Genomic DNA, 26,743 nt, shown 5'->3' with positions numbered 1-26,743 from the left:
AGCATCCCGATCAGAGGCCGAGGAATGGCCCGCGCCTGGGTGGTGGCAAAGGTTCAGGGGATTTGCAAGGATTAAGAGGGGATCAGGAGCAGGGGGTCGCACAGCAGGGTGGAGGGAGCGGAGCCTTCAAAGTGGGGGTGGGTAGGATAGGTGGGACCCAGGCTGGCTGGAAGCAACACGCTGCCCCTGCCCGCGCCTGCACGCCGGCAGCCACCCCGGCAGGTTTCAGGCCTCTGCTGGTCTTCTGAAACTAAGTACGTCCCAGTTTCATATTTTCGCCCAAGAGGAGTCCAGGTCTGTACACCCGAGCAGGACAGGCGTCTGCCCAGGGCAGTGCTTAGGCAGAGGGCCACGGACCAGCCCTTTCCAGACAGAGCTTCAGCCAAAGGCAGGCCCTGTGCCCACCCAGGTACCCGCTGGCCGGCACCGAGCCAAGTCAGATGCTCTGGTGTGCGAGGCACCACGCTGGTTCTGACCTTGCACTCTGGGCACTGCAGAAGAGAAGGTGCAGACCGAGGAGTCCGGAGCTGAGGGGGAGCAAGCAGGGGATCCTTGGGGTGGGAGCCTCCCACAGGGCCAAGGAACCCGCCCCAGCGCCCTCCCATCTGTCTCCACCACGGTGCTCAGCCAAACGGCTTCCCAAGGAGGTCACGGAGTCAGTCTCTTGCATCTGGCCAGGCCTGTCTGTCTGTCCGTTTCCTGCCCCTGCTCTCAGTAAGCGCCGCCGGCAGCGGTCCTGACAGGTGTGGGGACCCGGGGGCTGGAAGAGGGGCTCTGACTGAGGTCCTCGGGGGCTGGCAGAAATGCCTGTGTGAAGGGCGTGGTGCGGGGGGACCCCAAACGAGGTAATTTCTGAGGGGTAGGGGAAACGTGCCCAGAACGGGGATGGGTATGGGTGGTCTCTCCCTTCCTCTCTAGAAGCTGGAAGCCGAGTGGCTACACCGCCCGACGGGGCCACTCCTGCGCCCTCGAGGGCGCAGAGGAGCCGCCAGCCCCTCCGCAGGTGTCTTTTCGGTGCAGCGCCCTCCCCGGCGAACCCCCCCTCCCCGCGCACCCAACCCCCTTCTTCCCTCCCAGTCTGGGCTCAGCGATCGGAAGGGAGCCGGCCTGGGGAGGGGGTTCCGGGGGAGAGATGCGTTCGTGTGTCACGGGGGAGGGAGGAGAAAAGGGAGGGGAGAGGCCGGGAGCGAGGGAGAGAGAGCGCGCGGCGAGCGAGGAGGGCGGGCGGGAGGCGGGTCCTCCTACCTGGGGCGCGCTCGCTCTCTCGCAGCTCGCTGGCCGGGGCCGCGAGTCACCTGGGGAGGCCGACAAGTGCGGACACATTGGCCGCCGCGGCGCTCGGCGAGGCGCGCACGGCCCCAGGCGGCTGCGCCCGGCGGAGGCAGCGCCCGCCCGCCCGCCGCGCTCGGGCCCCGGTCCCCGCCGGCGCTCCCGGGGCCCCGCGGTCACAGCCCGGCTCCGAGGTTGCAGCCCCCGTCCCAGGTCACTCCCACAGGCGCACACGGCGGCGGCGGCGGCCCGGGCTCACCATGGTGGCAGCGCGCGCCCAGTGCCCGCGCGTCGCCGGCCGCCGGAGCCGCAGCGCCGGCTGAGCGCTGTCCACCGAAGCCCCCGGCTCCTGCCCGTCCCTCGCCCGGCCCGCGCGTCCCCTCCGGCCGCCGCGGTCTATGGCGCAGCCCCCCTCCCTGGATCATGCACAGAAACTTTCGCAAGTGGATTTTCTACGTGTTTCTCTGCTTTGGCGTTCTCTACGTGAAGCTCGGGTGAGTAGCCCTGTGGGCAGGGGCGGGAGCCCAGGACGGGAGCAGCCGGTGGGAGCCGCCTCCAGGGCTCCCTGCGGGGATCGGAGGGGGGCACGGGCAGCTCTCGGGGATCCCAGGCTGGCCTGTGGGTTGAACACGCAGCCCGGCCCGGCGGAGACGCCGCTGAGCCCCTTGAGCGGCGGGTACTCGCGAGGGGCGCCCAGCCCAGGGCTGGGGCAGGGAGAGCCGGACGCGCGGGCTGCCAGGCTCGCGGGTAGCGGCGAGCGTGCCCGGCGCGTACTTTCACCTGTTTGGGCTCCAGGCCCCGGGGGTGGGACGCGCCTTCCCTCCCCCGGGCTGCGCTGGGCGCGGAGCCCGGGCCGAGCGCTCGCCGCCCGGAGGGCGCGCCGGGGCGGGGGCGGGGGGCTTCAGGCTGCCGAGGGCCCCGGGCGGGAGGGGGGCGCACCCCCCAGGAGCGAGCGCGCAGGCCAGGGCACCCGCCACGGCACTTCGTCTCTATCCATCACGCGGACGTGTTGAAATTACCTTGACAACTCGTCGGGCTGGCTCGAAACGGGCCGCGCGGGCGGCCGGTCCGCCTCGGGCTCCGTCCGGGCCCCGCCCGCCCCGGGCCCTCGGCCGGGCCCCTGGCCGGGCCCCCTCTCGCCGCGCTCCCCCTCGCGCGGCCCGGCGGGCGGGCGGGCGGGCGCCCGGCGGGCCGCGCTCGCTGCAGTAGCTGCTCCGAGTCGTATTTCCACATTCCTGAAGCCAGCCGAGTCCTTACCTGTTGAGCTGCGATCTCCTTTAGACAGAATCTGTCTCGGCCTCGCTCGAAGTCGGGGGCGGGGTGGGGGGCGCGCAGGATGACTGCGACGGGGGCGCGGTGTACCTCCATCGCCCGGACGCGCGCTGCGAGCCTACTGTGCGCCGCCAAAGGCGGGAAGGCAGGCCGGTCCGGCGGTGGGCAAAGCCAGTGAACAGCCCCGAGGCAGGGCCGGCCGCGCAGCGGCCTCCCAGGCGGAGAGGTAGAAGCAGGCCTGAGAGCCATTTCATCCATCGCCCTCGGTCCGTCGCCTCCTCTGCCATTTTACGGATGGAGAAACCGAGGCCCGGGAGCCGGTAGGGACCGAGGCCAGTGGCCACAGAGGCAGCCTGGAGGCTTCCTACCCCAGCCTCAGCTCTGCAGGCCTGGGCGGGCGTGCCTGCGGCTGCTGGTGGCTCTGTTTATCGTGGGTCTGTGTGCAGGCTGTGTCCCTGGGTGTTTGTTTATGGGTGGTGAGCGCGCAGGGCACTGACTGTACTCGGGTGGGGGCGGGGAGGAGGCGCTGTTTTCCTGACCCCCCTGGTAGGCAGCCCCTGGGATTACTGTTGCTGGGCCCTGTAAATAATAGGCAACCCCCCGTGGGTCCTGCCTTCTGCTGCCTGGTCCTCAGCACTCAGGCCTTGTGGCTTTCTGGTGGCCCTGCAGGTGGGTGCCTTCCCTCTTCTCAGTAAAGACTGGGAAGCGATGGGGCAAGGGAGGCCAAGCCACTGTCTGCAAGGGTGAGAGGCAGCCGGGACAGGCACCTCGACAGTGCCCCTAACACCCACTCCTCAGCGAGGGTCATCTGAAAGCACCCCTCCCCCAGCTGCGGGAAGGGCTCTGTGAACCCACCGCCACCTCCCCAGCCCAGGACAGTGGAAGAAGCTGAAGGGGGTGCCCAGCCTGAGCTCCCAGAGCTGGGGCCAGGGTCCCCCCCACCCCTAGTCCTTCCTGAGCCCCCCTCTCCCCTCTGGCAATGGGACTGAAGCTCTGGCCACCCTGGACAGGATGGCAGCTGGTGTCCGTGCAGAGAACCCAGGGAGTGAGACCAGTCTGTGCGCCCAGGCACCTGTGCCAACCTCCCTGGGAGTGTGTGAGACAGCCAGGGGCGGGCCCCAGCTCTGTCCTCCGCCGGCACCAAGGAGCCCTGGAGGGGAACTCCTTCTCTTGGCGTCCCCCTTAAAACATACACTCGCCCAGACCGGTCCCAATACGCCCCTGTGGAAGCACATCCAGTAAGCCAGAGAGTCACCCTGGGGCCTGCCAGGGGGAGGGGACTCAGCCCTGCCCCCATGGCATCGATGGTGCCCGCATTGCAGAGGGAGGGGGATGCGCGAGATGGGGAGAGGGGCAGCTGGGCCAGATGTGGCCTAATGGGCTCGAGGACCTGAAGCCTAGTGCCCAAGGAAAGGTCTGGGGTTCCTCCCCCCGTCACACCTCACTGGGTGGCTTTGGGCGAGCTCTTTCACCTGCCAGCTCACCTTCATCTGAAACTTGGGGTAACACTCGCACCCCCTGCCCTGGGCCCTGGGAAGGTCAGTCCCGGAGTGGGGGGGCGCCTTCGCTCTGGGGGTGGAAGAGGTCCCAATCAAGTCAACACTTTCCTGTTGTTAATGACATCACAGCCACCGCAGGCACCCCGGGACTCCTCCAGGACCACGAATCTCAGGAGTGTGGGTTTTAGGGTCACATGAGTTCCAAGTAAATATCTGAGATCGTGTGTATTGGGGGGACTACTCCGTGATCACAGCTGCCTACCCCAGCCTGTCCCCCCATGTTTATCAATGTTCAGGGAAGCATCCCTCACCCCCACCTCAACATGTGTATGTGTGCACGCACACACACACACACACACACACACACACACATGCCTCACAGCCCCGATGCCAGTGCAGACGTGCAGCCCCGGGGAGCCTCTGGGCCGGCAGGAGGGGAGAGGCTCAGTCCCTGGACGTGCCTTGGATTTCAGGCAATTTCAAAACAAATGACTCTGCAACTGAGCAACCTGTAGGATGCCGCCCTGGAGGAAGCCAAGCCGGGGCTGGACGGAGCCACCTGGGGTCCAGGCACCCTCTGCCCCCTGGAACTGGGGTCGTGAAGTCTCAGGAGCAACCTTGCTTCCTGCCCTCCCCATGCTCTTGGGGTTCAGGAGAGGCAGAAGGGCCCAGAGGGATGAAGGTCGAGGAGGCGGCCCCCTCCTCCTGGGTGTTGGGGACAAGTCTCCATGCCAGCTCTAGAAGCCAGAAAACCTACTACCTCTGGGACCACTGGCCCCACTGCACAGGCCTCTCTTTTCTTGTCCTTGTCCCTCTTTGTGCCTTAACTCCTGCTTAAGTGATCTACACGGCATCGAGAGACATTCATATGCAGCTCCAGCTGGGCAGACAATAGGAGATGGGAATCAAAATCTTTTTGTTTGGGGCTTTAAAAAAAACACACCAAACACTGGAAGTTCAGAAAAGGGTGTTCTCCTCGGTTGGCTCCACCCCACACCTGCCCCAACCAACTCCTCAGAGGAGGGCAAAAGAGTGAGGTAGAGGAAGCCAGGGTTGGGGGCTTCTGTGCACTTGTTTGGGGGTGTGTTTCCATTGTCAGGCTTTCCAAAGAGGCTCGGAGGCCGGAGCCTGCGGAGATACCGGTGCGCTGGCGCACAGGTGAGCCCTGCCACGCTGGGCCCGGATGGCCATGACAGTGAGCGTCTGCGACCAAAGCCAGTCTCCCCAGACCAGGGGCGCACGCAGGCAGAGGCGCAGTGAACACACCTGCACCCTCGCAGACGCGCCCACGCCGCCGCAGGCACGCACAGGTATATGCAGGCACGCGCACGCACACAGGAGCACAGAGCCTCTCTCAACACCCCAGAGGAGCGCACGCCCCCGCGCGGTTAGCCCGCCATGCCTGCCCCCCAGATGCGCCCTCCAGAGCGGACCAGAACGGTGGGGCTCGCCGAAGTCGGTGGGGGAGCTGTCCGAGCCGGGGTGGTTTGGGCAAGCCCTGGAGGCGGCTCCCGCCGCACGCTTCGGTCAGCCTCCCCTTTAAAAAAACCCGCCCGCGGAGGAGGCGGATGTAGGGGTGGCCCGTCCAATGGCAGCTGGGCGCCTCAGGAGACTTGAAGACGTGAGGCTGAGCAAGCGACAGAGCTGGTTCCGACCGATCGACGGACGGAGGGCCGGACGGCGGCCGAGGCGCACCCGCCGCCCACGGCCCGCGCCCCCACCGGGCCCTCCAGCCTCAGCGCGCGCCGCAGCCCCAGCCCCGGCGAGATGCGAGGCCCTGGAGGCGGGGCACGGGCGACCGCTGCGCCGGGGCCCGCGCGCTCGGGTCCCTAGCGCCCGGTTCCGCCGCCCTGTCTTGGGGAGGGCCGCGGAGACCCCGGCCCCAGCCGGCCCCCGCGCTCTGCCCGCGGGGCCTGCGCGGCCCCGCCGGGAGCGCCGGCCCACCATGCTCCTGCTGTCGCCGCGCTGCGCGCTGCTCTCCGTGTACTGCCCGCAGCTCTTTCTCATCCTGTCCAGCGGCAGCTACCTGTGAGTGCCGCGGGCCGCACGCGGGGCGGGCGGGCGGGCCCCCCTCCTGGGCTTCCGGCGGCGGAGCTGGGCTCGCGGGGAATACCGCCGTGAGGTCCGGGGCGGGGCGCCGGGTGCCCGGCACGCGCGGGAGCCGGGATACTTTGGGTCTCCTCGCCTGGGTCAGCCGCCAAGGTTGAGGAACTAGGGGGGCGGCTGAGGCAGTGAGAGGTTCTGGCTTTGAGGTCAGAGAAAGGGCCGCCCGCTGGAGGCCTGACGGCGCCGGTAGACCGACTGCGCGCACCGAGCGCGAGCGCGAGGTCCGGAGGGCGCGCGGGCAACGCGAAGATCCCCGGCGCGTCCCAGCCGAAGTCCTGGACCAGCAAGGTCCCCCTCCTAGATAAACCCACGCGGCCCGCACGGCTGCGCCACCCTCGAGAGAGCCGAACGCACACGCCCGTTGCCCCGCGTGCACATTGGCGCACACGTGCACAGCGCGTCCCACCAGACAGCACCCAAGCCGTCCCCCAAGTTTGCCGAGGTTTCGCGCGGCTTCCTGCCGCGGCGAGCGGCCGGACCCTCACCAGGGGCGAGGCGGGGCGCGCAGTGCCCGCGCGCGGCCGGCCGAGGTGCGCCCGGCTGTTCCGGGCAAGGCAGCGCGAGGCGCGTGGGCCCGCGTGCGCGTCGGGCCGGGCAGCGCCCGCCGAGCTCGGGAAGCTCCGGGCAGGGCCCGACAGGGCCCACGGAGCGGAGGGGCGCGTCGGCGCAGCGGTGGCTTCGCCGGATTCCCTAATGGGACGCATATGCCCTGGCCTCCGATTTAAAAAAGACGTTTGATTTATGGAACCGCCGTTTGGGGGAACTGAAGCTGGATGCTACTGATTAAACCTCAGGGCCAGTGCTGCCTCCCCTCCCCCTCCCTCTCCTTTACACGCGGGCCACGTCCGGGGTCGCCTAACGCGGCCGGAGGGGGCAGCCGCTGCCTTCCCGCTCCGTGTGCCACCCCCGCCCCCCGCGCGGCCGCAGTCCTAATAAATCGCCGCGCCCCCACCCCCTTTTAATAGAGACTCAGCCAATTTCTCCTCAAGCTCCTAGGAAATTACTATCCTACCAGTTTTCCTTCTATAAATAGTCGCGCATCTTGAAACAAAAGTTCGCAACCGCAGCCAGATGCTGCGAGGCCCGCGGTTTCCCGGGCTGTGGGACATAATTACAAGGTCCCGGCGCAGAGAGCGCTCCAGGCCCGGCGGGCAGCCCCGGCTGGCTGCGGAGGCATCGCCTGGAGCGGGGAGGGGGGCAGGCCGCCCCGGGCAGGGCGCAGAGCCGGGTGGGGACCGACTGATCGTCGGGGACTCAGGCTAGCAAAGTGCCAGGCTAGAGTGTCCTGCTTCTGGCGTCCCTCCGGGAATAGGGGTAAACTCGGGGAGGTCTTGAAATCTCAGGCCCTGGTTCTCAGAGGTGGGAGGTGGAGACGGTTCCTGCTCCCCAGAACCCCCCGCAGTCTGTCTTAAGCCTTGCTGGAGAATCAGCAGCTACTCTGCTTAACAGATCACTTTCGGGGCCAGCTGGCTGAGGTCTGGCATTGATGGGGCGGTGGTGTCCAGGGATGGGAAACCAGGAGTCCTCCCAGGGTGGTTTGGAGCAAGAAGCAGGGAGGAGGGGGTTGGTCCTCGGTCTCAGGAGCTGATGAGAGTGGAATGCCCAGGCCGCAGCTGAGGGGCTCAGGGGCAGGTGGTGGCTAGTGTTCCTCCACGGACCCAGAGTTTTCCACTGGGGTTGGCACCCCAGATCCAGGCCTGCAGTGAGGACCATCTGTGCCCACAGAGGCTCACTCCACACACTTCAGAGTGTGCGCTGCCAGCTTTGTTGGCAGAAATTCTCCTCCGGCGACAGCTTTCTGGAACATTCCTGGGCTAGTGCTGGGGTCTGGGGTGGGTGGTGGTGGGGAGGGCAGTCAGACAGACTCTGCCCCCCGCCCTGCCTTCAGCACCCCCACCCCAGTGGGGTGCTGGTCTTCAGCACCGGGGGGTGGGGGGTTGCTGAAGCAGAAACTAACCCCACGGTTCCCAAGAGTGAACCAGGGAGGCTCCCGCATCCCTGGGGTTTCCCCACCTGCTGGTGGGCACTGGGCTGACTTGGATTAGAGTTAGGAGTGTGAGACGCCACGGGGTGGGAGCAGGGCCTCAGTAATGCAAACGAAGGTGAGTGTGTGAGAAGACGCTGCGTGGCGTCTACAGTCCTGGCCTGGATGCAGGTGAGGCTGCAGGTGAGGTGCCGCGGTGCAAAGTGCTTCCATCAGCGTCGAGGGTCAGCGGTAAGGTTAGCACTGCGGGATCCGCAGATGCCAGGGGCAGGAGGGGCCCTGGGTGGAGGCGTCTTTCTGCTCCAGAGAACTTTCCAGAAGGCATCCATGGCTGGGATCACAAGCACTGGCGGACAGTTGATCCTGCCCCTTTCATCTGGGCTGCTCTCCCAGCTCCCCGTCCCGGGCTGTGGTCCGCGCACAGCGAATCCCAGATGCATGCCTGGGCTGCTGCCACTGATCTGGTCGGACGGGTGTGCTGGCCTGGAAGAGCCCTGAGCCCCTGCCGGACTCTGAGCTCGGCCCGGCCAGCCAACCAGGCAGCTGCTGCTCTCCCGTATCATCAGGACAGGCGCTCTCAGGGCCCGTGGGGGTCCGCAGGGCCTCTGGGAGGGCAGGTGGGAGACCCCAGGCTGAGGGGAGGGCTGGTAGGGGGGCCTGGCCGAGGCCCCGTGCCAGGACGAGGCTGGCCTGCCGTCCCAGGCAGGTCCCTTGCGGCCTCGGCCTCCTGCTCCCAGATGCGGGGGTTGGCTGCAGCGATCCCCCCCAGACCTTCCGGTAGGAGTTTCTCATGGTGACCGCCCGCTCTGGGGAACTGGGTGAGTCATGGTGACGGGGCAATTACTCACCGACCACCTGGCTGCGGGGGGTGAGGGGCGCTCACCGCTGCCTTGCCAAACTGGCCTCTTCCCGGCTCTGCCCCTGTGGCTTTACTGGTGGTGCCAACCGCAGACCCAGAGGCCCTGTGGGCATGGCCCTGGGGGGTGGGGGTTGCTGGATCAGGCTCACTCCTGGGGCATCACCAGCCCAGGCAGGGGCAGAAGGGGTTCAGGAGGAGCAGCTCGCAGCCAGGGGGACCGTGTCTGTCCAGGTGCGGGAGGAACGCTGCTGGGTGGCCTCTGGGCCTCAGTCTGCTTGTTGTCGTCGGTCGCTTCACAGGCTCAGGTCAGGCCCACACACCACTGGGATTCAAAAGTACCTGTGACTCCAGAGATGGGTGTGCACACAGGCAGTGGGAGCCGGGGATCCCGACGAAATCTCAGCCCCCAAGGGACCCCAGCTCAAGATACACAAATAGAGGCGCTTTGATCGCAGAGAACTTCAAGACACCGATGACACATGCGTGAGGCTCTGCAGCCACTACAGGGGGAGTGTGCATTTCGACATGGCTCCTTCGACCCCTGTGTGTGGGGTGGAGGGTCGGCAGGGGAAGGAGGGTCTCCCACATGCTTGCTCCTGGGGCCGCATTAGGCCCTGCAGCGGTGTACTGAGGCCCGCAGGAGAAGGGCCCATTTTCTGACCAGGTGTCCCTGTTGGTCCTTATGAGACCAAGGGGCCTGATGGTGACCCAGATACCGGGCTCACAGCTCTGTTATTGCCTGGGTGCATCCCATAACCTCAGCTATGTCCTCTGTACAGTGAGGGGCAGGGGAACATTAATTCAGAGGAGTGTAAGAATTCAACAAGCAAATGCAAGGATGTGCTCAGCTGGGTATCTGGTATATAGTTAGTGCTCAGAAGATGGGCCATTTGCAGTTATTAGGAGCAGAGAGGCTGCCCACCCATGACGGGGGCAGCCCTGTGGCTGTAATTGTTCAGGAGAGAGTAATGAACTCTCTAGGGTATCTCTGAGGGCTTCCTGGAGGAGGTGACACGTAGACAGAGTTTTGAGGGATGGATAGGAGTTGCCCGGACTAAACAGGAGCATGAGAGAGACTCCCAGAAGAAGGAACAATACTCACTGTCAAACACATTCACCCTGGGTTTCTCTCCAGGGAGCCTCATGGTGTCCTCCTGAGGTGGGAAGACACGAATGCCAGGGTCCAGTAGAGAGACCCTTTGCTCAGGTCAACCAGGCCCCAGGATGTCAGCCCTGCCAGCTCTGGTCCAATAAGGAGAGGAGCCCGGCAGCTCTGGGGCCCCAGGGTGACCTGCTGCTGGGGATGCTCTGGAGCAGGGGTGGGGTGGGGTGGGGTGGCGTGGGGTGGGGTGGGGTGGGGTGGGGTGGGGGGTGGGGAGTGGGGGTCTTGACTGTGGAGAGGTGGGCGCCCTGTCAGCTCAGGATCGGGGTACCCAGAGCAGGCTATTCCATGCGGCCTGCGGGCAGCCCCTCACCTCGTGGGCCCCGCTCCCCCAGGGGCCGATAGCGGGGCTTCAGCTGACTCTTGAGGCCTCCACGTTGCAGGGCCCTGGGTCCGGCTCAGATGGGGCTTCGCTCCCCCCCACCCTCCCAGCAAGGGGACGGGAGCCCGGCGCCCTCCCTTGTCAGATGAAACCCGGGCCCAGGGCTCCCTCAGCCTGATGAAAGGGTCATTGTGTGGCGCGGGCCGCCCGCTGGCCAAGGACAAAACCAGCGTTTGTCCTCCTTCCCTGGCTCGGGGTGGGGGCCTCCCCCCAAGCTGACCGGCGGGAGAGGGGGGTGGGCACAGGTGTGCGCTCTTCCCTCCCCATCTTCCCCGTCTCCCTCACGGAGGAGCCGCTGCACTCGCCCAGGCACCCCCTCCCAGTCCGGCCTCCCACCCAGGGCATCCACACCTTCTGGGCCAGCCCCGCGGTTGGCATGGAGGCAGTGAGCTCTCTGGCCCTGGAGGCATACAAGCAGATGTAAGAGGGAGGCTCAGGGATGACAGGGAGAGGCCTCGCCTGGAAGGAAGCCAGCACTCCTGGTCCTCTGTGCGAGTCAGCCACGCGGCGTGGCCGACCTGCTCTGTGAATGGGCTGCTGAGGCCCCCGGCAGGTCATCTCACAGCCTTAGCAGCAGAGCACTGACTGAGGCTTGGCACCCTGCCCACCGAAGCCTCGCCCAGCCTTGGTCTGGAGCAGGTGGCCTCTGAGGTGCCCGGGACGCCAGAAAGGCTTGGTCTGAGGCTGTGAGTGGAGGACACTGCAGCTCTGCAGTAGCCACTGCGGCCACGGACCCTAAAGCCTGACAGCGGCCCAGAGCAGGCCCCGGGGGCTTGGCCCTGCCCAGCGAACAGCTCCCCGCATCAACAGAAGAAGCCCAAGTCAGCAGTCCCGGTGGTTCCAGCCCAGGGACACCTGTGGGTTTTCATCCCTTTCTGGAGCCACTTACCAAGGCCACACCTGCTCCCGACCCTTCCCCACGTGCCTCCTGGGCCAGAGGTATGCCTTGTGCTGGAAAGCCCCAGTGCCATGCCCACTGGAGCCGTAAAGGGGCCAGACCCTGGCGGGAGTCTGGGCGGGGGGTGGGTTCACCCTCCCGTGGCACCTGGCAGTGTTGCCAAGGCTGCCGAGGGATCCAGAGCCAGGACGTAGGCCTTCAGTGAACCAAGCTGCCAAACAGACGGAAAACGATTTTGAATGGGAATTCCTTCACTACCCGCTCCGTGGGCCCCTGACTGGGGACCAGGGCTTCGCATTCCACTTCTGCAGGACCAGGGCTCCTCGGAAAGGCTTACTCTCACATCTGGGGCCTGCTCTGAATCTGTTCCCTCCTGGCCTGCCAGAAAGGGGAGCTAGGAAAGGGCCCCCACTTGGAGAAACCTGAAGGTCAGAGCATGGAGTAACTCTCTAGGTCATGCTCAGTGGGGCTGAGCCCAGATTGAAGCTGAATCTGCTTGACTCTTGGGCTTCCCTGGTGGCTCAGCTGGTACAGAATCTGCCTGCCAATGCAAGAGATGCAAGAGACCCCGGTTCAAGCCCTGGGTTGGGAAGACTCCTTGGAGAAGGAAATGGCAACCCACTCCAGGATTCTCGCCTGGAAAACCCCCATGAACAAAGGAGACTGGGGAGCTACAGCCCATGGGATTACAAAGAGCCACACACATACACTCTGCCTGACTCTCAGGTTCCGTGCTGCCTCTCACGGCGTCCTGCTGATGTAGGCTTCCTGCCTCTTTCTGGACTTCAGTTTCTCCCTCCAGGTGATGGGCCTAGATGCTCAGGGACCACCCGCCCCCTCCAGCCCTCCCGCCATCAGCTGGCAGACTCCCAGCATTCCGAGCTCACTCTGCAAACCAGCAGCGCCCACGCAGCCCCTGTGCCAGGGGAACAAGACTGGCCGTGTTGCTGTTGTCCAGTCGCTCAGTCGTGTCCGACTCTTTGTGACCCCATGGGCTGCAGCACACCGGGCTTCCCTGTCCTTCACTATCGCCTGGAGTTTGCTCAGACTCATGTCTGTTGAGTTGATGATGCCATCCAACCATCTCATCCTCTGTCGTCCCCTTCTCCTCCTGCCCTCAGTCTTTCTCAGCAGCAGGGTCTTTTCCAGTGAGTCAGCTCTTCGCATCAGGTGGCCAAAATATTGAAGCTTCAGCTTCAGCATCAGTCCTTCCAATGAATATTCAGGGTTGATTTCCTTTAGGATGGACTGGTTGGATCTCCTTGCAGTCCAAGGCACTCTCAAGAGTCTTCACCATGGTTCGAAAGCATCAATTCTTCAGCGCTCCGCCTTCTTTATGGTCCAACTCTCACACCCGTACATGACTACTGGAAAAACCATTGCTTTGACTATACTGGTCATGTTCGCGGCTGTAATTGGGAAGCTCGCTTCCTTCTCCATCACTGAGCCAAGCCCTGTGGTGCCCACAGCAGGAGCCCTAATCCATCAACAGTGACGGTAGACCAGAAGGTGACCTCTGACCTGGGTCCTAGAGAATGTGCCGGAGAGGAGAATGGTGTCTGTGGCAGCGAGGTGACTGGGAGAGGGGAGTGGGGGCCTGGGGGGCGTGGACGGCGAGGAGGTGGCCCTGGTTAGGGTGGGGTGGGGCAGTGGGGGGCGAGGGCTGCGTGGATGCAGGGCAGGGGGCCCCAGGCCTGGGGAGCTGCAGGGCAGGGGCAAACTGCTTCCTTCTGAGCTAAGGGAAGACCCTGGGTGCAGAGTGGCTGGTGGGGGAGGGGAGGAGGCTGGTCCGGCCAGCCTCAGAGGGAGGGGTGCCCAGGGGAGGCGGATCGGCAGGGCTGCTGGGAGGCCGAGTGTGGGAGGGGAGCCCTGTCAGCACCCAGGCTCCGAGAGGCCAAGCCTGTGGTTGTGGGATTGACCGCTGATCCCCCAGCGCCCAGCACAGCACTCGGCTCTCAGCTGGTTCCCAGTACACACAGGTCGGATGGTCTGATGGCGGCTTGCATGTCTGGGGCCCAGCAAGGCCCACGGACCTGGTCAGGGCCCCCTGCCCAGCGAGGGCAGAGGCCTCCCGGCCTTCGGTGTATTGGCGCAGGTGGGCCCAGGGCGTCGCCGGGGGGCGGGATGGCGGTGAGGCTCCCCAGACTCCCATCTTCCCAGGGTGACTGGCAGGAGACCGGGGAGTTTCCGGGGGCTGCTGACACCCCCTCCGGAAGCAGCCAGATCCGTCCCCTCGCTGCGCCCATCCTCCCGGGCCTGTCCTGCGTCCCCGGTCCCTGGCTGGCCTGGGTCACTCTGCGGCAGGCCAAGTGCTGGCTCGGCGGCCCCCACAAGCCAGGCCCCGGGCCCCGCCCTGGCAAGGTCCTGGCCTCTCATGGTGCCGCTGTTCCTGGGGAGTGGAGCCTAGGGTCCTGCCTGCCCAGGTTCCCATGGTGACCCTCCTGAGCCTCGGGTCCATGGACTGGGCTGGGATGGCGGTGGCCTGGGGGTGCGTCAGGTCGTGTGCCCAGGAGCTGGCTGGGCCAGGAGCCCAGGGCTCGCAGTGAAGCTGGTCGCGGTGCGCCGGACAAGGGGTCAGCCGCCTTGGGCTCGGCCACTCCCCCTGTTCCCAGGGGTTCAGAGCACACAGGGACTCTGGGTTCATCGCCCAGGGCCCAGGGGGCCCCCCGGACAGCGGGTGGGAGATGCCGGCCCAGGGCTGTGTGGTCAGGCAGGGCTTCGTTCCCGGCCGCAGCTCCCGGAGGAGCCGTGTACGGGACCGTGCCCTCCCTGCCCCCTCCCCCGCCCCCTCTCCCGTGGGAAATGGAAGCCATTTCCTTCCATGTGGCTCCAGGAGCAGGCAGGGGCTGAGGGCTGATGACCCCAGTGGCTGGGGAGTCCCCCTGGACGTCTAGCTTCTGCCCCAGCAGTGGGCACAGGAGGGAAGGCTCTGGCTGACCCCCTGGGGCCACCCTGTGCTTGCTGCTCAGCCTGGCGACTTCTGGAGACTTCTGGCAGCGGGAGGGGGGTAGAGAAGATGGCAGGAGCTGAAGGATGCTGAAGGGACAGGCGGGGCCTGGGGCTGAGCCGGAAGTGGGCAGAAAGGCTGCAAGCCTGCTCTTGGCTCCGAGACCAAATCCCCGCCAGGTGGCTGGGCGGCTGGGGCCAAGGTCCTGCCCCCTCATTTAACCCGGGGCGGGCTGTAGGAGACAGGGCTGGTGCTCAGGACCCGGGCCACCTGGGTCAAGCCCTGGGGAGCCCTGAGCTCGGGGAGGTGTCCTGAGGGGGCTGGCCCCAGGAAGTTGTTCAGGGCAGTTGTTCAGGTCATTACAGCCAGGCTGCTGGGGGGTGGCGCGGGTGGTGGACGGGCTGCTCCTGGGAGGTCCTTGGCTGGGGAGGCCCTGGCGGCCCAGGACTCCTTGGAGGGATCAGTCCAGAACAGAGGGCTGCTTTAAAGAGACGGGGATGGCGAGGGCGCTGTGCAGGAGCGACTGGCCCAGAGGGGCTGCCCGGCTTTGGGGAGAGCAGAGGGCGGACTGTGGAGCACGGGAGAGCCTGGGTGAGTGGGGCTCGCTGAGTCACCGTCACTCGGAGATGCTGAGTGGCCAAGGCAGGCCCCCGCCCGCACCTGCTCCTGGAAGAGGGACGCCGGCCTGAGGCTTGGTGCCCGGGATGGGGACTGGACCTCGCTGTCTGCCCAGAGGGGACGGTTCGTTGTCCACTGTCTGACGGGAATGTGCCCCCCAGACCTGCTGCTCAGACTGTGTCCAGGGTGGTTAGGAAGGCCGCGGCGCTGGCCAAGCCACTAGGTGCCCAGACTCCCAGCCTGGCCACAGGCCTACGGGGCCTGCCAGCTTCCTCCCACCTGTCCCACCCACTTGTCCGTCCGTCCGTCTGTCCTGAGGTTTCAGACTGCATCCTGGTCACCCAGGCCTGCAGGCGCCCCCGCATCCAGCAGGTCTGGGGCATCAGGGCTGAGGCCGACCCCCGGGCTGGGGGCCTCATGCCTGCTCAGGCCTCAGCTCACCGTGGGCCTTCAGGTGCCCGGGCACCTCTGGGTATCAACATCCCCACCTGCACCTCGGGGAGTGAGGAGAAAGGTCAGGGCTCAGGCCTGGGGAAGGTCTGGGCACAGCAGAGGGTGCAGGAAGCGTGGCCGTGGCCTGGGCAGACAGGAGCTGCTGAATCGCAGCCCCTAAGGCCTCCTCAGGAGCCTGGCGTCGATGCGCCCATGTTGGGCAGAGGAAGGGAGAATGGAGGAGAGATCCAGGTGGGCTTCTTGGAGGAGAGGGCATCAAACTGGGCCTTGAATCTTGCCTGGCTGCTGGAGGAGACAGGGTGGCCGGGAGGGGGAACTGGCACAATGTGGCCAGAGCCCCAGGAGTGTCGTGAAGGGCCTACACGCCCAGCAGAGGTCGGCATGTTTCTGAGGTCGGAGGTCAGTGTCCTGAGTGACCGGGTGAGGTTCGGACTTCACAGATTTGGCTGACGTGGGAGCTGGATGGATCCTCCAGCTCCCCAGGCCAGGGAGGGCCTGGGAGAGCGAGGCTGCGTGTCTGCCTCTGGTGGCTGCAGTCTCTGCCCAGGACCCCCTGCCCACCTCCTGCTCTCTCTCAGGCCACCTGGTTTCTCTCCAGGGTGGGGTCCCCGGATGCCAAGCCAGGAATGCCAGTTATGCGGGGAGGGTGGGGGGGGTGCGCCACCCGCGGGGGCGCGAGGGAGCGGGCGGACGCCGTGCTCTCTTCCCCGGAACACTGCGGGCAGCGAGCTGAGCGGGGCAGTGGCCTGGAAAGACTGCAGCCTGGGACCCGGCACGAGGAACCAGCCCACAGGAGACCCTGCCTGCGAGCGGGGGCCATTCCCCACAGGGGACAGATGGGTAAACTGAGGCTCCCAGGGGCCAGCGAGAGTCAGGGGCTGAGCAGAACCCGAACACAGGATCCCGACCTGGAGAAGGCTCTAGGATCCAGCTGCAGTACCTAGATGGTCGCCCAGCCCCACTGCGCGGATGGGACATTGAGGCCTGGGCGTGGTCGGGGGGCCATAAGGCACCCCTCCTCTATGCCCCCGACCACGGAGCTCCCCGCAGTCTCCCCCTCTGGAAAGGGGGTTGGCAGGGCACACCCTGAAAAGACCTGCTGCAGATGGTGTGGGACACAGGGAGGAGGCTGCTCGGGAAGGATGGTCTTTTTGTCCTGTGGCCGCCTCCTCCCTTCTGGTGCAGGCCCTTTGACTGGGCAGGCAAGGGTTGCCTCACATGGCCTGGCAGACTTCAGTAAAGCCAGCCCTCTGCACATCCCCCCCTCCCCCCGATTGTCCCGGGGGTTAAAGCACTTCCTGACCCAGTAGAGGAAGAAGCCGTTTGCCAGCAGAGGGCTGACTGTGCTTTACTATCAGATGAGAAAACTGAGTCTCAGAAGAGTAGCCTTGGAGTGGCCTTCCCGAAGTCTGGGGACGTCCCCAAGTCACATGCCTCCCCTCAAGCTAGCCTAGAACCCCAGCCGGGGAAGGAGACAAGGAGACGGCAGATTCAAGGCCGGTTCAAGGGCGGGGCAGGGGGCCGGTGCGCCCCTGGGCCTTTGCTCTGCCTGCACCAGCCTCCTAGCCTGCTGTTCCGCTCCCTCCTGGTCCCTCCGGCCGAGGAAGGCTGTGGAGACCCTGCCGGTGCCGAGCCCTGGGGCTGTCATGGGGGCCCAGGAGGTCTGCCTAGTGGTCCCTGACCCGGAAGACATTCTTGTCCACGCTTGACAAGCAGGAGCACTGAGGCCACCATGCGTTCCTTCCCCCAACTCTGCCCCTCGGGGCCCTGCTGGGCTCCAGAACTGAGAACCTCTTCCGGCTCATCTGTGGCTGGGAAGTTCTGGGCCAACCCCTGGCCACCCGAGGAAGAGGCTGGCGGGGACGCAGCCGTGGGTGGGCGTGGGGGCCAGGTGCCTCCCTCCCAGGTATTTGCCCAGTTACTTCCTGGACAAGTGGACCCAGGCTCGCCTCCTTGGCTGATCGCAGATAATTAGAACATTCTTCAAATATTTTGCCGGAGGATGCCCGAGAAGGAAGAACTACAAAGCGCCCTGGGCCAGGAACGTGGGCTGGAGGAGCTCTGGGCCGCTGGGCCCCCCGGGGCTAGGCCAGGGTTGGGGGCCTGGAGGGAGGCGGGATCTGGTTCAGCTCAGCCAGCCTGTCCCTGCCTCCCAGGGAGCTGGGGGCAGGGCTGGGGTGGGGAGGGGGGTCATGTCCAAGGTCTGGCTGGGTGCCCTCCCAGCTGGCAGGGGTGGATAGACCCTGCCCCGCATGGCCTGAGGGGTCAGGCTTAGAGTCTGGCTCTCTTGGGGGACCGAAAGGGTGGGAAGGCCTCTCGGAGGAGGGTCTCTGAGGTGCGGAGGTCAGGAGGTCTGGGAGAAGGACCGAACGGTGAAGATGCGGAGGCAGAGCACAGAGCTAGTGACCCGAGGGAGAAGGGGTGTGGCAGCCTCGTGATTGACAGCACCCTGGGCCAATGAGGAACAGTCCAGAGCGGGGCTCAGGCCTTGAAGCCACGCCCAGCCGGTGCTGGGGCGGGGCAGAGGGGCAGGCCGGAGCTGGGGAGGGCATCCCCAGAGGGAAGAGGGGGCCGGCTGGCTGGCGTCCTGCGGGAAAACCCTTTCTTCACTGCTCACCTCCCCAAGACAGGTACATGCTTCCTCCCTAGGGGGACGACAGGGGTCAGAGGTCGTCCCCCGCCCCCTCCCCCGTAACTCCCAGCTCCTGGCTCCGGTGGCTCTGGGAGGGGTCTGGGGTGTGGAGGCCCAGCTGGGCCAAGTCATGAGGTCTGGGTTCTGGAAAGTCCTTGGCTGCCAGCTGCCCATGGAGTGCTGCCCCTGTCCTGCGCTCAGGGGCGCTCCCAGGACCCTTTGGTGGGTTCAGGGCAGGCTTAACCCCCAGCCCTGGGGTGGGGAGGTGGGCCGCATCAGGGCGGGGACTCTGTCCTGTGAGGGGAAGCCGGGGGTCCCTGCCACAGCGGGCCTTTGCCCTCTGCGGAGGCATCTTTGGGTGGGGAGGTGGGCCGCATCAGGGCAGGGACTCTGTCCTGTGAGGGGAGCCGGGGGTCCCTGCCACAGCAGGCCTTTGCCCTCTGCGGAGGCATCTGTGTCCCGGGCTGCGGTTTGCGGGGCTGGTCATCAGGGAATCTGTAGGCGAAGCAGCATGCTGAGGTGGAGGTGCCTGGCCCAGCGGCCGCACGCGTGGCCGTCGCCTTAAGGCCCCGTGGACGGGTCAGATGGCTTGAGGCTTCCTCTGGGCCTGAGAGGCTGTTCCGTCACGTGGGCCGGGCTGGCAGTGACACCATCTCTGTCTGGCTTTCTCAGCAGGAAGACAGGGGTGCCAGCAGAGCAGGGCCCAGGGGAGGGCACTCTGGGGTGGCCTCCCCCATAATCACAGCAGCCTGCCCACCTCCGGGGCTCGCAGCGCTAGACCTCACATGGAGGCAGGCATTCGCTCAACAGTGTGTGAAGTGGCAAGGTTCTTGTTCAGTCGCTAAGTCAGTCGTGTCTGACTCTGCGACCCCGTGGACGGCAGCACGCCAGACTTCTTTGCCCTTCACTGCCATAGGCTGCTTTCTATGGACCTGGAAAAGTCGAAGAGAAGATGGGGTGCGCCTGGGGCCCCTGCCCTGCCGGGGGTATGTCAGTGGCAGGGTCCTGCTCTCTGTGCAGGGGGTGGGGTCCCTGTCCTTGGGAGGCCCCAGCGGATGTTCTCACTTGTTCTGCTCACTCGCAGGTCCATCCGGCGTCCACGAGGACCACTGAGGCTGGATGGGGCCTGGCGGGCGGGGCAGAGCGCACTGTGGGGAGTGAGTCAGCGGGGGCGGCGGAGGGCTGCCAGCGTGGGGAGGGCCTGGGACTCAGGCCCTGCTCCCAACCTGGCACGAGTTTGGGGGCCTCCTTCAGCATCCCCCTGGGGAAGCCCCCCAATGTGGCCCCTGGGGACCGATGGGGGAGGATGTTTCTCCAGGTGGACAGGTGACCCTTTAACTGTCTTTGAGGGTCAAGGATGAGGCGATGAGGTACTGACCACCTGGGACCAGGCTCCTTCCCTCCCTCCCTCCCTCCCTGAGTTCCTGGGCAGGTGGTTGGACCTTCGGGACCTTTCATGCTTATTCTGAGGAATAACAACAACAGCTATTACTATAATTGTTATAACATTCGCCTCCCCACTACTCAGGGGACTCTGAGCCAAGTCCAGCACACAGCAGGCGCTCATGCCACCTTGAGTCCAACAGCATGAAAGATTTAGGCTAGACTACTAGCCGCCGGGGTGGGTTTGGAGGGTGTTGGCTCCTGACCACAGCAGGGGCGTCCTACACGGGACGGGGAAGGACAGGATGGTTCTAGTCCTGAGCACTGGGGAGACTCTGGCTCCCCCCAGTCGACCCCTCTTGGGCCCTCAGCATCCCTGAGGTTGTTTCGCAAGGACGCTCAAAGAGCCCTGAGGCTGGGCCATGGCAGGAGGGGGGCTTGGCCTTGACAGGGGTCTTAGTGGGGCAGTGCTGGGAGGAGGCTGCCCGTCAGGGCCCAGCCCGGCTCCTCTGGGCAGAGGACAGCTAGCAGGTGGGCAGCTCTGCCTCCGGCCCCGAGTGCTGGCCAGGCGCAGGCCAAGGGCAACAGGCCTGCCTAGTGCAGTCCCCCGCTACCACGTAGGGCTCCCTTCACCCCCACGGCTCTCAGGGTCCCTGTCCCCACCTTCCTTATTCCCTGGGAGCTGCTAGCGGAGCCTGCCTCCCTACTGAGGGTTCCCAGAGGACCAGAACCCCGTGGGCACAGGCTGGCCACATCAGTGGACAGAGTCTAGGCAGAGGCAGAGGGTGGTGGGCACTAAGCAGAGCCAGGCTGGGGGTGCCCTTTGATCCCAGAGCCTCTGAGCCTGGATTTGGGCCGTGTTGTGGCCCACTCTAGCTCTGCTTGCAGAGGGGGCCAGCACACAGCTGCCCCCACAAGCCTGTGCTGCAGGAGGGGTGAGTGGCCTTCAAGCACACAGGAATCATCTTTAAGGTTCACGTTTTTAAAAAATACGTTATTTGGCCGTGTTGTGGTCATAGTTGTGCCATGCGGATCTTTCATTGTGAAACAGACCCTTTAGCTGTGGCCCGAGCGCCTAGTTGCTCCGCAGCACGTGGGATCTTAGTTCCCTGACCAGGGATCGAACCTGTGCCCCCTGCATTGCAAGGCAGATTCTTAACCACTGGACCACCAGGGATGTCCCCTAATACTCACATTTTATTTCTTAAAGGTGTTTTTTTAATTTTAGTTTTTGTAAGAAAACTTGGATTTTTCATTCTTGCCTTGTTCTGCCACCCCAGTAAAGTCTTGCACAATAAGACCCCTACACATGAAGGAGTTTTGTTCTGAGAGTGTGTTCGTAAGTCCACAAAGTTGGCCCAGGTATCCAGCTATCACAATCGGCTATATAGTACTGTACCGTAATAGGTTTATGATACTTTTCACATAAACCATACAAACATAAAAAACAAACACAAAAAATAAAGAAAGACAGTTTTATAGTACAGAGAAGCCTGGTGGGCTACAGTCTACGGGGTCGCCAAGGGTCAGATGTGACTGAGCGACTGACGCTTTCACAGTACCTTGAAAAGTACAGTAGTACGGCACAACAGGTGGCATCCAGGGGCTGGCAGGTACGTTTAGATCTTTGAAAGTTCACAACGTGAAGGTTTGTATGTGGGGGACTTGCTGTAACTTTTTTTATTGAGGTATAACTTACCTAATACAGAGATCTCAGATGGACAGTGTGATGCATGTCTATATACGCGGGCACCCGAGTAAGCACTGTCCAGCTCGGGACAGAGAGCGTTCCAGCCCCAGGAGGCTCCCCTGTGCACCCCTTCCCCCCCAGTCAGCACCTCCCCGCAAGGGTAACTCCCTCCCGGCTTCTGGCTTGATGCGGAGCCTTACCCGGCCTGGAGCTTCTCTGTGTAGCAGCATTAGTGTTGTGCCGTCTCTCACGCAGTGTGGCGTCTGAGAGAGTCACCCGTGTGAGTGGTCTCGTCCTGCGGGGTGAATATGCCGCAATCTGCCTGTCATCCTCCTGGTGATAGCGGGTGGTTGTTCTCAGTCTGAGCTGGAGACCTGCATGCGTGTCCTTTGGCAGACATAAGTGCTTGGTTTCCTTGGGTGTACAGACCCCAGAGTGGAATTGCTGGGTCAGAGGGGAGAGCTGGTCCAGGAATGAACCCCTTGGTGGGTGGGTGCAGAAGCTGATGTGGCACCGATTGGCTGCAGAACTGCTGGTTTAAGCTTTGGTCCTCCGAGTGGCGCAGCTGGTCTCTCCCTGGTCCCCACAAGGAGGCTGGACCCTGGCGGCTCACTGAAAAGGGTCAGTGACGGATGCAGTCTCAGGCTGTGAGGATTGGTTACTAATGGCTAACACTGATGACCTCTCCCCACAGGCCAGCTACAAAGCGCCATGTTCTTCGACTCATGCACCCCTCCAGGCAGTTCTGTGATATACCAGTGCAGTTATTACTCTCACTTTACAGATGTGGAAACTGAGGACCAGCGAGGTTAAGAAACTTGCCTGAGGTCTCACAGCCGGGAAAAGGCAGAGCCAGGGCTCCAGCCAAGCTGGCCAGCACCGGCGCTCGCGTTCCTAGCCCCTCCCCACAGCATGGCCAGGCAGCAGCCTGGCTAAGAGCACTGCAAAAGCCCCGCCCCTGGCCATTTCTCTGCTCATCAGCCGCCTGGCAGCACGCCTTCCCTCACCCCCACTGGAGCCCCTCACCCTACAGGTGGTCCCACCCACTTGCACTGCTCTGGCAGGTAAAAGACCTTCTAGTTGTTCAGGGGCAGCCGCCTCCTCTGCCAATGCTGGTCTCAGCACCCTCTGCTTCTGAGACCGGATAGCCCTGTCCACAGCCCCCAGTGAAGAGGCAAGGGCTTCCTGTCTGCAGGGCCTGAACCTTCCTCCTCCAAACTCCCCTCACCAACCCGTGGGACTGGTCCCGGCTGGGGTGAGCAAAGTTCTGGATTTTCAGCTTTGCCCACTCCCTCTGGTATTTGCCTGTGTCCCGAGGCCCCCGGATAGCGGAGGGGATGAGTCCGGAGCAAAATTTTCCATGGAAAAAGTCAGTGACTGAAACACAAGCGCCCCACCCTGCTTCTCTGTGCTCGGGGCCCCACAGAGCTGCCCTGCCAGCCTCTCCCGGGGCACCTGGGCGGGCAGCCTCCCGGAGGGTGAGAACCACCCTGCCCCTGGTGGGGCATCTCACTTGCTAAGAGTCCCCTTAGCCTGTCCAGCACCCCCCCAAACTGCCAGTTACCCCAGCATGCCGCCTGCGTCCGCCCGCCTGTCTCCTGCAGGGCACCAGCTATTTTGCGATCATGTATCTCTTCCCCTTTCCCACGCGGATGGTTTGGTTTCCTAACTCCCTGGCCTCTCACATCTGCAGCCCCTGCTCTTCCAGGCAGAAGGAACAGTCCTGGGGTGTGGGGGGCCAGGCCTGCTCAAGGAGGTCAGTGGCGGGAAGGGGATGGACTGGTTGCCAGACCTTGAAGGCCAGCCATGGGAGCTGCCCAGAAACCTCGATGAACTAACAAGTGACCTGGAGGATTCATTTCATTTATCTGCTTATTTACGTATGGCCACACCGTGTGCCATGCGGGATCTTGGTACCCTGACCGGGAATTGAACCCTGGGCCCCTGCAGTGGAAGTGCGGAGTCTTAACCACTGGGCCGCCGGGGAAGTCCCCCTAGGGGATTTTAAATGCGGGATGGATGGAGGCTGTGTTGGGAGAGTGGAGAGTGGGCGCAGGTTCCCGCCCCAGGCCGTCTTCTGTATTATGCTCCTGCTACGCGCTCGGCTCTGTGCATGGTCCTCCCCAGCGGTTCAAGTGGCAAAGCGTCTGCCTGCAATGCGGGAGACCCAGGTTCAGTCCTTGAACTGAAGGGGAAGATCCCCTGGAACAGGAAATGGCAACCCACTCCAGTATTCTTGCCCGGAAAATTCCATAGACAGAGGAGCGTAGTGGGCTACTGTCCACGGGGTCGCAAAGACTCGGCCACGACCGAGCGATGGAGCACACATGTCTGGTGCTCTGAGCCACGCTGTGCTGAGCTCTGGAAGCAGAGGCCTGGCGGGGTAGCCTTGGGCAGGACCCCCAGCCTCTCTGAACTCCAGTCTGCACACCTGTCACGTGGGGGTGACAAGGCTCATCCTGCCAAGAGAGGGTTGAGACTCTGCAGAGGCCTGTGTGGTCCATGGAGGGTGCTCAGAATGGGAGTATTGAATATCTTTAGGGGAAAAATAATCCCTGCGTTCTAAAGGACACAGTTCTGAAATCGTTTCTGAATTATCAGCCGTATCTGATTACTTATGCTTCTGGGGTGCAATGCAGCTCTCTTCTCAGAAGCCCTTGTTGTTGCTCAGTCGTGTCCGACTCTTTGTGACCCCATGGACTGTGGCCCGCCAGGCTCCTCTGTCCATGGGATTCTCCAGGGAGGAATACTGGAGAGGGTTCCTCCTCCAGGGGATCTTCCCGACCCAGGGATCAAACCTGGGTCTCCTGCATTGGGAGGCGGGTTCTTCATCACTGAGACACCTGGGAAGCCCTGTCTCACCTCTAAGGCACACGCTGGCATCTGGGGGATGTCTGGGGCCCCCATCCCCATCTGCCATCAGCACCACCGCCCCGGGGGAGGCAGACTAGCGGCCACAGGCAGGGAGTCAGCCGGGCGAGGCCCCTCTCAGCCCCTTCCACACATCTCACCCATGGCCAGGGTGTGCAAGTCCCGTGTACAGGTAGCATTGTTTAAAATTGTGTTTAACCTAAAATGTCCCCTTCCATGGGTAAAGTGTACAGTTCTGCGGCACCTGGAGCATTCACAGTGCCGTGTGGCCATCACCTCTGTCGAGTCCGTAACTCCTCCGTCACCCCGGGTGGAAATCCCGCAGCTACGAAGCGGGGACTCCCCGCTGCCTGTCCCACAGCTGTTTCCGTCTCCGCGGGTTTGCCTTTGCTTGACGTTTCTTATCAAAGGGATCCTATAACACGTGACCTTCTGTGTCTGGCCTCTTTCACCGAGCATAATGTTTTGGAGGTTCATCCATGGAGGGTGTATCTGAACCCCATTCCTTTTTATGGCCAAATAATGTTCCATTGTCTGGAGAGACCGTGTCCTGTTTGTCCATTCAGCCGCTGATGGGCCTTTCGCCTGCTTCCTCCTTTCGGCTATTGTGACTGGTGCTGCTGCGAGCGTTTGTGAACGGGTTTTTGTTTGAGCACCTGGCTTCATTCTTTTGGATGCACACCTAGGGGTGGAATTGCTGGGTCTTGTGGTCATTCTATATTTAACTTTTTGAGGACCATCCCAACTGTTGCCCCACTTTGCAGCCCCACCAATGACGCAGTTAGTCCCAGTTTCCCCATGTCCTTGCCCACGCCTGCTATTTTCTGTTATCTGATCACAGCCGTCCTGGTGGGCAGGAGGTGTCTCTTCACTGTGATTCTGGTTTGTATCTCCCTAGTGGTGAGCGATGTTTAGAATCTTTCCACGGGCTCGGGGGCCATTTGTCTTTCTTCGGAGAAATGTCTGAGTCCTTTGTCCATTTTCAAATCACGCTGCCTTCTTGTTACTGAGTTGCAGGTGGTCTTTTAGACACAATCCTTGAGTATTTTTATTTTTATTATTTTATTATTTTTGGCTGCCCTGGGCTTCGTTGCTGTGTGCGGGCTTTCTCTAGTTACAGCGAGCAGAGGCGACTCTCTGGTTGGGCTTCTCATTTTCGTGGCTTCTCTTGTTGTGTCTCACAGGCTTAGCTGCCCTGTGGGATGTGAGATATTCCCAGACAAGGGATCGAACCGGTGTCCCCTGTGTTGGCAGGCGGATTCTCAACCACTGAACCACCAGGGAAGTCCCAGTCTCTGAGCATCTCCTCATTTGTCCATTCTTTCACCTACTGCACACTCGTGGTGGGCTACACAGGGGCAGCCCGAGGCCCCAGGGCCAGCTCACATCTGCACTGCCCTAGGCACATTTGCGGTCTTGGGTGGAGAGAGGCCAGGTGTGGAAATAACGACTGTGAGACCGGGCGGGAGGGGTCTGTGTCCACGAGACCAGTGTCCCCCATACTTGTCCTTGGTAACGGGCCCACGTGATGCTGAAGCTGAAGCTCCAATACTTTGACCACCTGATGTGAAGAACCGACTCATTGGATAAGACCCTGAGGCTGGAGGGCAGGAGAAGGGGACGACAGAAGATGAGATGGCTGGATGGCATCACCGACATGATGGTCATGAGTCTGAGTGAACTCTGAGAGGACGCCTGACGTGCTGCAGTCCGTGGGGCCTCAAAGAGTCGGACGCGACTGAGCAACTGAACTGAACTGAACTGAATGGGCCGAGGGGTTTGAGCCCATGTGGGCTTGCCCTGGGGCCTGGGAGGGAAGAAAAATTTGCAGGACAGAAAAAAGGGAGGGAGACCAGCGTCCCAGGCAGACGGACCAGCACCAGCAGAAGTGGCAGCAGGGTCGTTAGGGGGCGGGTCCTAGAAGGCCTCTGGCTCTGGGCAAGGATCCTGGGGAGCTGTGGGCTCTGAGGGGCATGATTGTGGGGTGAGGAGTGAGGGATGGGGGAGGGGGTGCTGGGGTGGCCAGTCCAGAGGAGGGGACCGGAGCTGCACAGCCTGTTTCTGCCCCCAGGTCCATCCTGTTAGACCTCGTTTGCCTGAGGCCCTGCCCCTAGGCGCGGGGGGTTCTCACCCTTGGCGGCCCAGAACCTGCTGGAAGAATCCGAGGACGGGGAATGTGCTTTCCGTGTCCAGGCTCCAGCCCGAGGCCTGGAGGCCGGTGCCCGGCAGAGTTCCCATCCATCTCGTTTCCCCGGCTTGGTTTTCTGAGCGTCTACGGTTACTTTGGGCTGAATTCCCCAGATTCCAGCCCGCTCCCAGCCCCGCCTGCCCAGATGCTCTTCCTCCAAGCCAGCCCCGGGCATTTCTGCCCATTGTGCCCGTGGGAGACCCAGGGGGGTCCTGGCCAGATTAGCGGGTGGGGCGGGCGGGCCATGGGGATTGAGTGTCGCCAGAGCGTCCTGGGCGCAGCACGTGCTGTGGGCTCAGGCCACATGGGGACTTTCCCAGCTGTCTGTGGGTGCCCAGCTGCCCTGGAAAAACACTGGCTCACTTCTGTCCAGAAAGGGGCTGGCAGGCCCTGGGCAGGAGGAGCGAGCTCTTCGTGCTAGGAGACCAGGGCCTGGGCAGTGGCTTCGGGGAGCCCCTCGTGGCCTCCCCACTCCCGCCTCTTGCCCTCTGGTCTGCTGTTTGGAAGTCAGACTCCGTCTTAAAACCAGC

General features: G+C 63.5%; 1 protein-coding gene across 2 annotated transcripts in view; it reads left to right on the top strand.

Annotated features, from left to right (window-relative positions):
* Positions 1–1,692: 1,692 nt before the first annotated feature.
* The window catches only part of WNT7B (Wnt family member 7B), a 51,358-nt gene continuing 26,307 nt past the window's right edge, over positions 1,693–26,743 (top strand). Inside the window, exon 1 of one of the 2 annotated variants that reach the window (XM_068971848.1) lies at positions 1,693–1,763. In XM_068971848.1, the coding sequence (XP_068827949.1) occupies positions 1,693–1,763 (71 nt within the window). Of the gene's footprint in view, positions 1,764–5,985; positions 6,069–26,743 lie in introns of those variants that run through there. The other variant, XM_068971847.1, reaches the window with a different exon arrangement.

This window comes from Capricornis sumatraensis, chromosome 4, assembly GCF_032405125.1.
Source record: "Capricornis sumatraensis isolate serow.1 chromosome 4, serow.2, whole genome shotgun sequence".
NCBI lineage: Eukaryota > Metazoa > Chordata > Mammalia > Artiodactyla > Bovidae > Capricornis > Capricornis sumatraensis.
Note: the sequence above shows the minus strand (reverse complement) of the source record. Positions and strands in the feature narration are given on the sequence as shown.